This window comes from Ranitomeya variabilis, chromosome 5 (genome assembly GCF_051348905.1).
Source record: "Ranitomeya variabilis isolate aRanVar5 chromosome 5, aRanVar5.hap1, whole genome shotgun sequence".
Taxonomy (NCBI): domain Eukaryota; kingdom Metazoa; phylum Chordata; class Amphibia; order Anura; family Dendrobatidae; genus Ranitomeya; species Ranitomeya variabilis.
In genome coordinates this window covers 25,639,580-25,654,414 of record NC_135236.1, presented here as the reverse complement: position 1 = coordinate 25,654,414, position 14,835 = coordinate 25,639,580, and the positions used below count along the sequence as shown (strand labels likewise).

Genomic DNA, 14,835 nt, shown 5'->3' with positions numbered 1-14,835 from the left:
TTGTCAGTCCATATTATACTATCTATACTGTGGTGAAATTGATGCCACTTTTGTGGTGTCTGCCAGTAATTTATGGAAATGTGGACACTTCTCGGTGTGTGCCCATCTTTTGGAATGGACATAGTAGAAACCCATCGGTCCATATTATACTATTTCTACCGTGGTGAAATTGATGGCAATTTGGTGGTGTCTGCCAATATTTTCTTTAAATATGAACACTCCTGATTGAGTGTCCATCTGCTGGGTCCGGTGTAGTTTAAGACCTGTTGGTCCATAATATACTATCTTTACTCTGTATCTTGAAAATAAAAACCAATTGGCAAATGTAAGCATCATATTCATTTTCATCACCACAAAATTAGTTGAGTTCAACTGTTTTGTCTCTGAACCAATTTGGCTGTAGAAAAGAGAGTCTTATATATTTTGATGAAGTGTATGCCTAAACAATATTTTCTGTACAGCTTTCAATATATCTTTATTTCTCAAACTATATATGATGGGGTTGACCAAAGGAGTAAACATAGTATACAGCAGTGATAGGATCTTACTCATGATGCGATTTTCTCCTTTTGTTGGGAAAACATAAACACTAAACAGAGTCCAGAAGAATATGGAGACCACAGTGAGGTGGGAGCTACAGGTGGAAAAGGCTTTCTGTCTACTGATATTGGATGGAATCCTTAATATGGTGTAGATAATTTTAGCATAGGATGGAATTATTATCATTATTGGTATGATAACTGATGGTATGCTTAGTAATATAACTTCTAACTGAACAACAAAGGTGTCAGAACAGGAAATATCAAGTAAGGGAAGAAGATCACAAAATAAATGGTCTACAACATTTGGTCCACAAAAATGTAGCTTTGATACTGCTGAAACATTAATTAATATTATGGAAAAGCCAACTAACCAGCAGGAAATAGCCAATTTTACACAGCATGTTTTCGTCATTATAGAAGAATAACGAAGGGGATTACAGATGGCCACATATCTGTCATAAGACATCACCGTGAGAAGAAAGCATTCAGATGCTATGGAGGTGCTGAAAAAATAAAACTGGGTCATACATCCAAGAAAAGTAATAGATCCCCCATTGCGTAGTAGAACATAAAGCATGTTGGGGACAATATTTGTTGTCAACAAGATGTCACTAATGGACAGTTGTGAGATGAAGAAGTACATTGGAGTGTGGAGGTTCTTGCTGGTGGACACCAGGGTGATGATGAGGAGATTCACACATATTGTCCCACAGTAAACCACCAGAATAAGGCAGAACAGGATTGGTCTTACATTTTGGCTACATTGAAATCCTAAAAGGAAAAAATCTGTGACTACCGTCAGATTGTACTCCTGTAAGGATGGTAAGAAAATGGAAAGGCTTATATTTACTTTTAATGTACATTATTTAAATTACATGAGTGCAATATAAAGTATATGATTCCTTGTAATACCATGTAACCCACATCCATGATGACCTTTATGAATGGGTATTGCTAAAGTTCTCCACAACTCTAAGAATTGTGAACCCAATGGAGACAATGATGATAATGTCTGTAAAGCACTGTGTAATATAATAGCAAAAAGCAAAGTACGTCGATAAATGCTGCCTGACATTGAGTCCTTCCATAAAGTCTTTACATATCATACATTTGTTGCTCCAAATTATTTCTGACCTTCATCAAAACTTAACTTGAAATAAAGGAGCCTAGAAACAGGGTTAAAAAGCCAACTATCGTCTTGTATTGTGTAATATTGCTGAAAACGGTGTATGATTCTTAGAAAACTTTTCATGTTCCGTGGCCTCACCAGGTAGAACATGATGATGGTTTGGTTTCAACAATGGTGACCAAATTATAATATTTATCTCAAGTTATCTTTTCATATTATTTTCATCACCTTTCATTAAATAGGTTGTCCACTACATTATCATTGAAGACCTATCTTCATGTAAGGTCATGAATTTAAACATCAAGACATTTTTTTTAATATGGAATAAACCTATTTATAAGTCACAGTTCAATACTTACATAATTACAAAGACATATAAAAGGTCTCAACACCAGTAATTGATAACATGCTAATTATCACCATTTAACATGACCGCCCCGGAAAAGCATCATTAGCTCCTCCCATTGGCTGCCATGTCACATGATCGTGATTCGCCAAAGGGTTGGCAGCAGACCCCCTGTAGTTGTCATTGCCAATCTTCCATGTCTTTTCTCTTCTCTCTAGTGTTACTAAAGCATACTTTTTATATGTATTGGCCTTTCTTTTGCTGGTTCATGCCGACCTGCTATGACTCCGCCCCCGTGGCTGACGTTCATAGCAGATGAGCATTCCTGCCACACATAGCAGGGCTGTGTAGCACCAGAAGACCAGAAGATTAGCAGCTTCAAGTCTCCCATGGAGACTACCGAAGCAAGTGAAAAATAAAAAAAAATAATTAAAAAATATGTCAAAAAATATAAAAGTTTATATCACGCCCATTCAAAATAAAGCAATAAAAAATACACATGTATTTGGTATTGCTGTTTTCAGAAGCACCTGATCTATCAAAATATAAAAAGAAATAAAAACTTCAGAATCACATTTTTTTGGTCGCCACAGCATTGCAGTAAAATCCAATATCAGGCAATCAAAACCATATTTATTCCAAAATGATATGACTAAAAGCATCAGCTCAGCGCCTAAGAAATAAGCTTTCACCACTTCTTCACCACTTAAATAAAAAAGAACGAGTTTGGTATCTGCAAACTCGTAATGACCTGGAGAATCATAATGGCAGGTCAGTTTTAGTATTTAGTGAATCTGATGAAAAAAAATGTGTAATTGCAATTTTTTAACAATTTCATCACACTTGGATTTTTTTTCCCTATTTTCCAGTACACTTTTTGGTAAAATCAATGGTGTCAATCAAAAGTACAGCTCGTCTTCCAAAGAACAAGCCATCACATGGCCATATTGATGGAAAAGTAAAAAAAAGTGATGGCTCTGGGAAGGAGGGGAGCAAAACACGAAAATCCCAAGGTCGTTAACCAATTATCATATTTATTAATTGCATAAAATTGAAATAATAATAATAATAATAATAAAAGCTGAGTGCTGCTATGCAGTAGCGGGGATACACAAAGTATCTTTTAGTAAACTGAATGCACAGGTTATAACATTCACATAGAAAATACAAACATGATCAGAAAAAAAATAATTTTACTTCAAATAAAGGATATACAATTCATAGTGTTATCATATATATTCTGGTACAAACATGATAATGGGAGTAATAATTAATAGTCAAGTTTGCTCCAACAATAAATCAATATAAATCAGGTGACCATACCATACAACATTCGACTTAGTGATCTAACCAAGCTCAGTGACTAATTATACAGCCAGTGTAGGCAAACGAAACACTGTCATGTGAACATAACATATGGCACCATGCTGAACGGTATGATCAAGTTATATAACAGACAGTTTTAGAGAGTGAAACACATATATATGTTGTAATTTTTAGAGTGTAGTCCCAACGTGTTTCGACTTTTCTTCATCAGGGAACCTGTATCTAGGACAGGAGGGCCTATATGTTAATTAATTTTTTGTAATTAACAGAAATCATAATTGGTTACTTAACTTGTTGGTCTTGAGGCCATATATAGACATATGCCAATGTCTATGTAATTTGCTAGGTCATCAATGTCTGACTGGTCCAGGTCTAACACCCAGCACCACTACTGATCAGCTGTATTCATTGGAGGTAACGATAGCCACCAGCTAGTAAAGCTCAATTGAAGAGCTTTTCAATCTTCTGATAGTTGTCGGGCCTGGTACTATACATCCGACTCCTATTCAAATCAATACAGAGGTGGTGAGTTCTCCTTCAATGACAGTCTTCAAACAGAGGCTGGAGAGACATCTGTCCGAGATGATTTTGTGAATCCTGCATTGCGCAGAGGGTTGGACACGATGACTAATGAGGTCCCTTCCAACTCTAACATTCTATGATTCTATTAATCTAAGCTGCGGAACGGAACATTTCCGGCCTGAGGTTGACAACGCCGACATGGAATACAACTGATATGCCGGGGTGCCGGGTGTCAGACACCGACTGATTAGACATTAATGACCTGGATAGGTCATCAACGATAAAGTAGTGTACAACCTCTTTAATGTTTGGAATCCAGTAACAAAGAAAATGCAACACAACTACAACAAATCTGTATTTGCCATCCCAATGGTGGCGTGTGGCCAAAAAGCCCCTGATGAAGGTTGGGTGAAACGCGTGTTGGGGTATCACACTATACTTTACCTAATTGGGTGCATCACTTGATGTAAGTACTTTGCCTGCTCTGTGTATTTTTTGTGTTATCACTACATACCATTCTATTTGTTATAGCTGAGAGCTTTAGGCCGACATGTTACTATCTGTGTACTTGGTGCATGTCCTTTATCTATCTATCTATCTATCTATCTATCTATCTATCTATCTATCTATCTATCTATAGTTGTTACCCTCATTTTGGGTACTCTGCATTAATTTAATATCTATATTTACCTTGTATTGTTTTAATATTTTCAATAAACTGTGTATTTTGAGAGACTGAATTAGCACTTGATTGGTTTCTGTTGGTATTGTTTGCCTGCATGTGGTTACCAATAGATGTTTAATTATAATACTAAGATATTACTGCTTTAATCATCAGTTAAAAAGAAAATGTGCACTGGTACTGAAAGTCCTGTGCAGATAATCATCACAAGTCAAAAAGCATCATCGGAAATAATTGGACGTCTCACCAGACATGGTCACTTTACAGTTTTGGAAGAACTTCTCCAAGGCAATTTATTATAGATCAACTGTAGAAAATCACAAGTGCTTGTTTTTAATTTAGCTGTGTTGTTTGGGCAATTGATTTTATGGTATAATCTGTAGGAGAGGTCATCAATATCAGATCCATGAGGGTATGATACCAGTCACCCCATGATAAGGTGTTAGCAGCTGCGGAGGAGGTTGAATGTAAAGACAAAACTTACAATTAAATTTCATCAATATCATATGTCTGAACAATCCCTTTAATAATTTATAGTCCAATATAAAATATCTTGAAAAACATTTTTTTACCACATCTACATATTTTCTAATTGTGTGTATATTGTCTATCATTTCTCCTAGGAATCTGGTGTTAAACAATCATAAAATCTGAACTCTTACCATCAAAACTGTTGAAAAATATAATCAACAGATCATCTACAATAATTATTACATTAAATAACAGTTTCATCTAGTGATTCCTGCTATCAGAGCCAGAGCTCCCCAATCCAGAGAATGAATCTCAGCCAATGTTTAGAAAATAATGAATTTACAGATAGTCTGCCAGTTATTTATTTAGCCACAGGAATCCAAATCTGTCTATACTATTGCATGAAGGTTTTTCTTCCTAATAGCTACAGATAGTTTCATGTGAATCGATGGTGACCACAAAAATATTTCATACGAAAAGACCAATAAGTTGCTAAAACCTATATATACCTAACATGAAGACACCAAACTGTGTCTGCAAGTCTGTGGAGATTCCTGATATTTTCTCCTGTGATCCGGTCCACTGAGGGATCCTAGGGACTTTTCTTTCATGTTGAAGATGTTATATAATGAAATAAATAGATAAGATGCCTAACAATTAGTGATGGGCAAATCCATACAGTAAAGTTTGGGGTCCATACCGAACACTTACTCTTTGGGCATGGACTGCAAAAACAGAATTCTCCAGGAAGTCCATGTTACTGTTTGGGTTTGGTACCCTGAATATTGGGTGATTCCCATGCTGTCATCTGCAAGACAGTGCAAGAAGCACCAGTGGCTCTAAACAATGTTGTGTTTAAAAAAGATCCTCTGCAGACTGGACAGATTAGTAAGGACAGCTCTCCATCATTGCTTGAAGTGATATCACCTGCTCATTTGGCCAAGCCAAGCCAGCCAGCAATCAGAGCAAGCCTCGAGTTATCCTCCTTCCCTCATCACCACGCTCATCTTTTTGTCAGACAAGCTAAGCTCTACCTGGTCCATGTCATCATTAACACCATTATCATTGTCAATCTTCTCGACTACACTATGGCAAGGAGCAAAACATTACTTTCACAGATCACTTGATGAATGTCTTCAGCAGCAGCAGTGCACCACAACATCTAGGATGGGTGGTGAGGCCTCTAGAACTGGGATCTAGGATTGCTTCATCCACTAGTTGGCAGCTATCTGTATCCTCATATATTTCCTCTGAATCTTATTAAAGTGACATGACCCAACCCACAATATCATGAATTCCATATTCCATCCTTATTTTTTTGCACATGGTAGTCAAAATGCTGACAAGCAGTTTCACTGCTTAAATGCCTTGAGGAGAAAAGCCACATGGTGGGCGAGTTGCTGTGCATCAAGAGGAAACTAGTCCACTGGATGATTTCCCATGAAATGCAACTGGAAATTTTTGTAAGCACATCCAGATGAACTACATCATGCATCAGTGAAACTGGAACTGAGGTTACTTTGAAATTTGACATTGGTAGCTAATAAGGGATGTGTGTTAATTACTGAAGCTCTTTGAAAGGGCGACAAAATTTGTATGAACAAGAGTAGGATCAGTGATGTAATGGAGCGAATATTTATCCTAGAGAAAATACCCACTAGAATTTACTATGGGATGGAGGAAGAATACCATTTTGCAAATGTCTGCCGCTGCCCTGTTTGTGGAGCATTGTATGGGGCAAGTGTCTGTATGGAGCATCTTATGGGGCCATAATCAACTTTTGTGGAGCATTATATGGGGAAAATGTGTCTATGGAGCATCTTATGGGGCCATTATTAACCTTTATGCAGCATTATATGGGGCATATTTTAATATGGAGCATCTTATGGGGCCCATCATAAACTTTATGGAGCATTATATGGGGCTCTTGATTCAATATCAATATTCAAAAACCCTTAACCTACTGATGTCTCAATTAATTTTATTTTATTGGTATCTATTTTTACTTTTGACATTTACCGGTAGCTGCTGCATTTCCCACCCTAGGCTTATACTCGAGTCATTAAGTTTTCCCAGTTTTTTGTGGCAAAATTAGAGGGGTCGGCTTATACTCGGGTCGGCTTATACTCAAGTATATACGGTATTTAGTCAGCGACCAATTGTGCAAGTTCTCCCACTTAAAAAGATCAGAGGCCTGTAATTGACATCATAGGTGGACCACAACTATGAGAGTCAAAATGAGAAAACAAATCTAGAAAATCACCTTGTCTGATTTTGAAAAATGTGGTGGAAAATAAGTATTTGGTCACCTAAAAACATTCAAGATTTCTGACTCTCACAGACCTGTAACTTCTTCTTTAAGAGGCTCCTCTGTCCTCCACTCATTGCCTGTAGTAATGGTGCCTGTTTGAACTTGTATCAGTATAAAAGACACCTGTCCACAACCTCAACCAGTCACACTCCAATCTCCAGTATGATGAAGACCAAAGAGCTGTCGAAGGACACCAGAAGCAAAATTGTAGCCCTGCATCAGGCTGGGAAGACTGAATCTGCAATAGGCAAGCAGCTTGGTGTGATGAAATCAACTGTGGGAGCAATAATAAGAAAATGGAAGACATTCAAGACAATTGATAATCTACCGCGATCAGGGGCTCCACGCAAGAACTCACCCTGTGGGGTCAAAATGATCACAAAAGCGGTGAGCAAAAATCCCAGAACCACACCAGGGGACCTAGTAAATGAACTGTATAGAGCTGGGACCACAGTAACAAAGGCTACCATCAGTAACACACTAGGCCGCCAGGTACTCAGATTCTGCAGTGCCAGACGTATCCCCCTGCTTAAGCCAGTACATATCCAGGCCCGTCTGAAGTTTGCTACAGAGCATTTGGATTATCCAGAAGAGTATTGGGAGAATGTCATATGGTAGAAAAAACACTCGTGTTTGAAGGAGACAGAATGCTGAGTTGCATCCAAGGAACACCATACCTACTGTGAAGCATGGGGTGGCAACATCATGCTTTGGGGCTATTTCTCTGAAAAAGGGACCAGGACGACTGGTCCATGTACATGAAACAATGAAAGGGGCCATGTATCATGAGATTTTGAGTGCAAATGGAACGCCCGCCAGGGCCGCGGGGTGCTTGGTACCGGGTCCGGTACTTAAAGGAATGTGTCACGGTGGCAGTGACCCGGTCCATGGCCCTGGATGTCCATGTAAAAGGGAAAGTCTTTAAAGGGGTTTTATGAACAAAGTTTGTGTTCGTGATGCCACCTGTCGTATTCGGTCAGGGATGACTGACGCTGCTTTACGGGGTCCGCTGGGGTGATGTTATGGCAGCTAAAATGGTATAACTTCCCACAGATGAAGCTGGGTCCCCAGGGCTCCCGGTGTAATAATTATAGGGGATAACTCAGGAGACTCTTTGCGTGGAACAAGACAACTACAGGACACAGTTTTATAAGTGGTAAAGTCTGTATTATCACACGGTGATTCAAACAGGTGCAGAGAGAAACTCAAGTCCACAACACTTGGTGCAAATAATAAATGCAGCTTAGCAGTCTATAGGAAGCTTCATAGCAAAATGCAATCAAGCAGAAAGTCTATGAAGCACAGTTATTCTTGAGGATACTTGACACGAATAAATCCTTGTCTTAGTCCAGACACAGATAGATATGCTTATAGGCAGTTCAAATCATATCTTAGCTCAACAAGAGAGGCCTGGTTAATAGTCTCAGGTTAATGCAAAGCATCAGCAGCTTCCAGCAAATGCAGGTGGAAGTAAACATGAGCAGCAGATGAAGGAGGATTACTGGAAAATTGTGTATGCAGCAGGAACTCAGAGCAGAGTAGCAGGATCACCACACAGGTTCACAGGAGCAGGTGTATAGCCAGGGAGTAATCAGAGGTCAGGAGCTGGATGCAAGGCAGAATACTCTAGCACAGACTGAAGGCTGGGGTGGAGTTTTATAGCAGGAAGACACAGTGCACATGAGACCAAGGACACCATCTTGGAAAAGGGCAGTAATGCGCAAAAGGTAAAAAATGTTCAGAGTCCTGACACCCGGTGTGTAGATGAAGATGTTGGATGGTGCAGTAAGAATTAGAGGACAAAGGTTTGCAGTCTGTTTACCTGGTTTACTGAAGACTTTAGGCAGCCACATTCCAGGGCACCAAATCACAGTCGATGGTGGATTCCAGGCTGCCTGGAAACAGATTGAACCCATTTGGTCAGGTAAGATTGGGAGCCTTGCACTATGCGCTGACTGATGGTCCCTTGCTGCCTGTGGTTTCCTTACAAGGCACTCTTTCTCTCCTGTCCTGGGACAGTACCTGCACAGTAGGCAACTGGAGCTGTTTCTTTGGGGTCTCTGTTCATGGTGACTCCGAGCTCTGGACATTGCTGTACATCAGGTGTAATATGGACAAGTCACTTTCAGTTTCTTGCCCTCCGATTCTGCAGTGGGAATTGTAGTTCAAAACCTCGGGCCCCCGGTGCCCGGTTTCTGCGCTCTAGCTTAGAGGGAGCCCACTCGCAGCTCCCCTCCAGCTCCTGATCTCTCCTTTGCTCCTTCACTGTCTTTTGTCTGTTACAGACTAACCAACTCCTCCTCCAGACCAGAATGTATATAGGGAAGTTCCCCTTACACCGGGTTCAGAGCTCCCCCATCAGGGCTGGAGTCAAAATGTGTTGAATGCACAGCTTACCTGCCAAAGGGATTCTCCTCGTTTCCAGGCATGATATCATCCTCCCCGAGAGGAAGGTAATACCACTGTGGTTCCTGAACGCCTTCGGTGCCACACAAACCTCCTCTCATCAGCAAGGGCATTGAAGATGAAACGTGGAAGGATCCTTCAGCATGATAATGATCCCAAGCACACCACTTCATTGCATTCATCCTGTAGCTCTCAAATCTCCTGAGTGTATTACATCCTCATTTTCTACGTGCCATCATGCAAGCTTCACCAATGCTAGGATCATGTACCCACCCGGACCTGGAGATTAGTGTGTTCACTTCTCACAGTGAACCTGACACAAAGGCTAATTATACTAATAACCCAAAGGGAGTAAAAAAAATAAAACTTTTAAGCACCTGTCTTGTCTTGAATGCCAAGCTTCTTTGCCATCCCTTATAGCTGTGTTGCCATCCACTTTAGCTGCCACTCTTTGCTGTGCTCCAAGTTGAGTTTTACAAGTGACCTGTTGTAAGTGACATCATCTGCCAAGCTTTTTAGTGCCAATTTAGATACACCTTTGAGTTTGGGTATTCACTCTGTAATGTTTTTCTTTATTGTTTGGAGATTGCCAGTATTCTGTTTCTCCTGTTGCGGCCATTTCCTCAAACTTCTGTGATATCAACCATTTGCTGTAAGCATCACAAACAGTTATTAAAATCTGATTACATTACTTGCATCTACTGTTGGATAATGCACTTTTTGGTGCAAACATCATAAATTCTTTATACACTATTTTATCTATGTTACATTCTGCTGTGAATTTTATGAATTGTATCTGCTCCTGTTAGCTTAACATTTGCTGTAGGGTTCATGAACTGTTATTTTAGTCTGTTCATATTACTGTACATTGCTACTTGATGTGGACTTTCTTACCTATTTCTGTGTGCTGTTTCAAGCCTGCTGTTTTTTCCTCCTTCTTTCCTGATGGTTCTGTGTCTTCTGGCATGGCCTGCCTTGCTTGTTTGTCTGCCATCCGACATATCTTGTAGTTAATGTCCTCCCTGTTCCTCTTTAACCCCTTTCTTACATCGGACAAAATATTCTGTCCATGTGACCTGGGCTTATCTGACCATGGATGTAATATTAAGCCCTTCTTTTAATGCTACACTGCGACCAAAGTTGCGGTCATTGCAATAAAAATCCGGCGCCATCTTACCTCTGGATAGATGCGTCATCATCCTGGGGGGTGTCGCAACCCTCCAGCAACCATAATCGCTTTGATTGGCTGTTCAATTCTGAACAGCCAATCTTAGCTTTTCTCAGTGTTTCAGTCAATCAGATTGCCTGAAACTGTGATGTTCCAGGATATGATCGGTGTTCCAAGAGCACCGATCATAGGCTGCTGATTGGCAATGCCAGGCATGGCCTGGACCCACTCTGTGACCATGCTGTGACCAGGCTGTGAACCTTGCTGTGATCTGCCTAGGATTAGAGCTGTGAGAGCACTGATCCTAGGCTGTTGACTGGCAACGCAAAATGTCACAGGGCCACCTCTGATTAGTGCAATCAATATCATCATCAATCGCACCAATGAGAGGGCACTGCAGCAGTATGACCTCTCTGTGACCGAACTGCAGGTCCTCACAGTAGCTGAGGATTTCTAGAGATCAATCACACTACAGGATCTGCACAGTGCTTGATGTTTTGTTGCCACAGAAGCCTATGACATCACAATCCCTCACTGCTGAAGAAAGAAGAACAAAGAAGAGAGAAGAAAGGACAAAGAACAGAGAAGAAGGTAAGACAGAAGAAAGAATAGCGACAACTAGTGTTGAGCGATACCGTCGGAAAGTATCGGCCGATACCGGCAAAGTATCGGATCTAATCCGATACCGATACCCGATACCAACACAAGTCAATGGGACACCAAGTATCGGTATCCTGTATGGTTCCCAGGGTCTGAAGGAGAGGAAACTCTCCTTCAGGCCCTGGGATCCATATCAATGTGTAAAAGAAAGAATCAAAATAAAAAATAGGGATATACTCACCCTCCGACGCAGCCTGGACTTTACCGCCGTAACCGGGAGCCGTTGTACCTAAGAATGCGCGCTTGAAGGGCCTTAGATGAGGTCACGGCGCTCTGATTGGTCCGTAGCGGTCGCGTGACCGCTACGCGACCAATCACAAAGCCGTGACATCACCTAAGGTCTTTCAAGCGCTTGAAATACCTTAGAAGACGTCCGCAGCTTCTGATTGGTCATTAGCGGTCGCGTGACCGCTACGCGACCAATCACAAAGCAGTGACATCACCTAAAGTCTTTCAAGCGCTTGAAAGACCTTAGGTGACGTCACTGCTTTGTGATTGGTCCAATCAGAGCGCCGTGACGTCATCTAAGGCCCTTCAAGCGTGCATTTTTAGGTACAACGGCTCCCGGTTACGGCGGTAAAGTCCAGGCTGCGTCGGAGAGGTGAGTATATCCCTATTTTTTATTTTAATTCTTTCTTTTACACATTGATATTAATCCCGATACCGATTCCCGATACCACAAAAGTATCGGATCTCGGTATCGGAATTCCGATACCTGCAAGTATCGGCCGATACCCGATACTTGCGGTATCGGAATGCTCAACACTAGCGACAACTGTAAGTTTTCTGATCCCTGCCAGATCTCTCCATATCCACCCCAATCCCCCTCTTCCCCTCTACCCTCTTGCCCCTCCATTACCATTTGCACCACCTCTTTGCACACATCTAACTGCCGCCGAGCGCTAATTGGCGACAGAGTTCACTGATCAGCACTCATGCTCGCATTATCCACTTTTCTTTTTCACCCCCCTCTGCGCCACTCCCGTGCACACATCCAGCAGCCACCTAGCTTTGATTAGTGACACAGTTCACTCATCAGAGCTTGTGCCTGCTGTTATTCGCTTTTATTCAACAGCCCTTTGCACCACCCCCTTGCGCACATCCAGCAGCCACTGAGCTTTGATTAGTGAATCAGTTTACTCATCAGAGCTCATGCCTTCTATTTTACGCTATTTTACACACCTTTCCTTTTCACCACCCCCATTCCCACACCCAGCAGCCTCCGAGCTTTGATTAGTGACACAGTTCACTCATCAGAGTTTGTACCTGCTGTTTCAGACACTTTTCTTTTTCGCCACCTCTGTGCGCACACCCAGGAGCGATTAACCTTTGATTAGTGATGCAGTGTATTCATCAGAGCTCGTGCCTGCTGTTTTACACTTTTCTTTTCACTGACTTTTTCTTCTCCCTGGTTGCTGCTTTTTTTCTTTTCACTTTTCTTTTCAAATAAATTTTTTTTTACTCCAAGCCAAAAAAAAAGTTGTCCAGCTTGTCGCAAAAATGCTTTTCAGTAGAGGAGGCTTATGCTTTATTTGCCTGTGACACTGATAGCAAGGGAAAGGATCCCATATTTCTTTATTTTTCAGATTCGTCTTCCTCGTCCTCTTTCTCTTCCTCCTCCTCCTCATCTTCCATCTCAGGTAAACCGCCATGCAGACATCCAAGATGAACCAGCGCCCCAATTACTGACCCCGTATGGACCTTGCCCTCCTAAAATTATGAGCCACTGTTTCTTGATATTGTGGCATAATCAGGAATCAAGTTTGACACCGCCGGCCTCACAAAACTAGACTTTTTCGGGGGCGTGGCCTGACCGCTAATGGAGCAGGTCGCTTAACGCTGAAGCTCCGCTGCCAGGAAGAGGAAACCGGCTCACAAAGATACTCTGTGCCTCCTCCGATTCAATTCCTCACTTACCGGTGAGTTCATGGGGAAGGCGAAAACCGGCTCTGGGGATCCCACTAGGCGCATCGGAGATTTCTTTGCGGCCTCTCCTCAGCCGCGCCAGAGATCCAAGATGGCGCCGCTCTCTCCTAGGTCTTCCCGCTCAGCGCGCCGAGGCTCTCAATCCTCCACCTCGAGTGCAGCTGCAACAGATCTCACCGACGCCCCGATTACAGCGTCTATAATGAAGGCTATGTTGGGAGACCTCCGTATCTCCCTCCAAGAAGATATGCGCGCAATGGTGGCAGATCTTAAAGGAGAAGTGGAGGAACTGGGGAGTCGCACAGACCACCTAGAACATAAGATGGCTGAACTTGTGGCTTCACATAATGATTTGTGGGATGCACATGAGAACCTAAGCTCTCTTGCTAACAAAACCCTATCTAAAACCCTGGACCTGGAGGACAGATCTAGAAGAAATAACGTTAAGCTCAGGGGCATTGAAGAGACAGTTAACTCTGAAGATTTGAGATCCTTTTTACAGGACTTTATACTGGCTGTTCTCCCTAACACAACTAAAGAGGGTGTTATTATCGATCGCATCCACCGAATTCCCAAACCTTCAGGTTTGGATCCATCTGTTCCCAGAGATGTGCTGGCACGTATTCACTTTTTCATAATGAAAGAGGAGTTTCTGCAAACACTAAGAAGTAAACCAACTCTTCCTGAGCGCTTTGCTAGAATATCTGTCTTCCCTGATCTATCAGCCGGCACCCTGGCTCAACGCAGAGCTTTTGCGCCATATACCTCTATATTAAGGGAAAAAGGAATCCTCTATCGCTGGGGCTTCCCCACTAAACTATGCATCCGTAAAGATGGTTCGGTTACAACCTGCCTTTCTCCTTCACAAGCAGCCAAGACTCTGTCTCAATGGGGGTTGTCTCCCCCCGGTCCTCAGTCCCCATCATCTGCTTCTCCTGGCCCCGGTGGATCTAAAGCTGGGGGACGCCGGATTTCTCCGGACTGGAAGGTTGCCTGAGTTTCATCCAACTGGTTCCTGGCTGGAACTTATTTTCTTTTTACTTCTCTTTCTTTTTTAGATTATTATTTTGTTCCATTTCCACGCAATTCCTCTTTTTTATTGTTTTTTTTTTGCTGAGCTTGGTCACTTGCAGGACTTCACTCAGCGCATTGCCCCATAGGTGAATTGTTTTTCTGTCTCACCTTTGGATTCGGGTAATACCTGAATGGACTCTCAAGTTATGGTTTTTTTGTTGTTTGTCTGTTTTTGTCCCTCCCTCTTCTTTCCCCCCCTTCCCTCCCCTCCCTCACCATTTTGCTTGCAGGTATCTTATCTTGGTCCACCTTGTTGTCTTATGATATCGCAA

At 41.8% G+C, this 14,835-nt stretch overlaps 1 protein-coding gene across 1 annotated transcript; it reads right to left on the bottom strand.

The window, feature by feature from the left end:
• Positions 1-414: 414 nt before the first annotated feature.
• On the bottom strand, positions 415-10,729 carry LOC143774739 (olfactory receptor 6N1-like). The gene is made up of 5 exons (XM_077262503.1): positions 10,630-10,729; positions 10,504-10,555; positions 10,272-10,385; positions 6,053-6,104; positions 415-1,353 (listed from the first exon to the last, which is right to left on the bottom strand). The coding sequence occupies exons 1-5, from the start codon at positions 10,727-10,729 to the stop codon at positions 415-417; spliced, it is 1,257 nt and encodes a 418-aa protein (XP_077118618.1).
• Between the last annotated feature and the right edge of the window lie 4,106 nt (positions 10,730-14,835).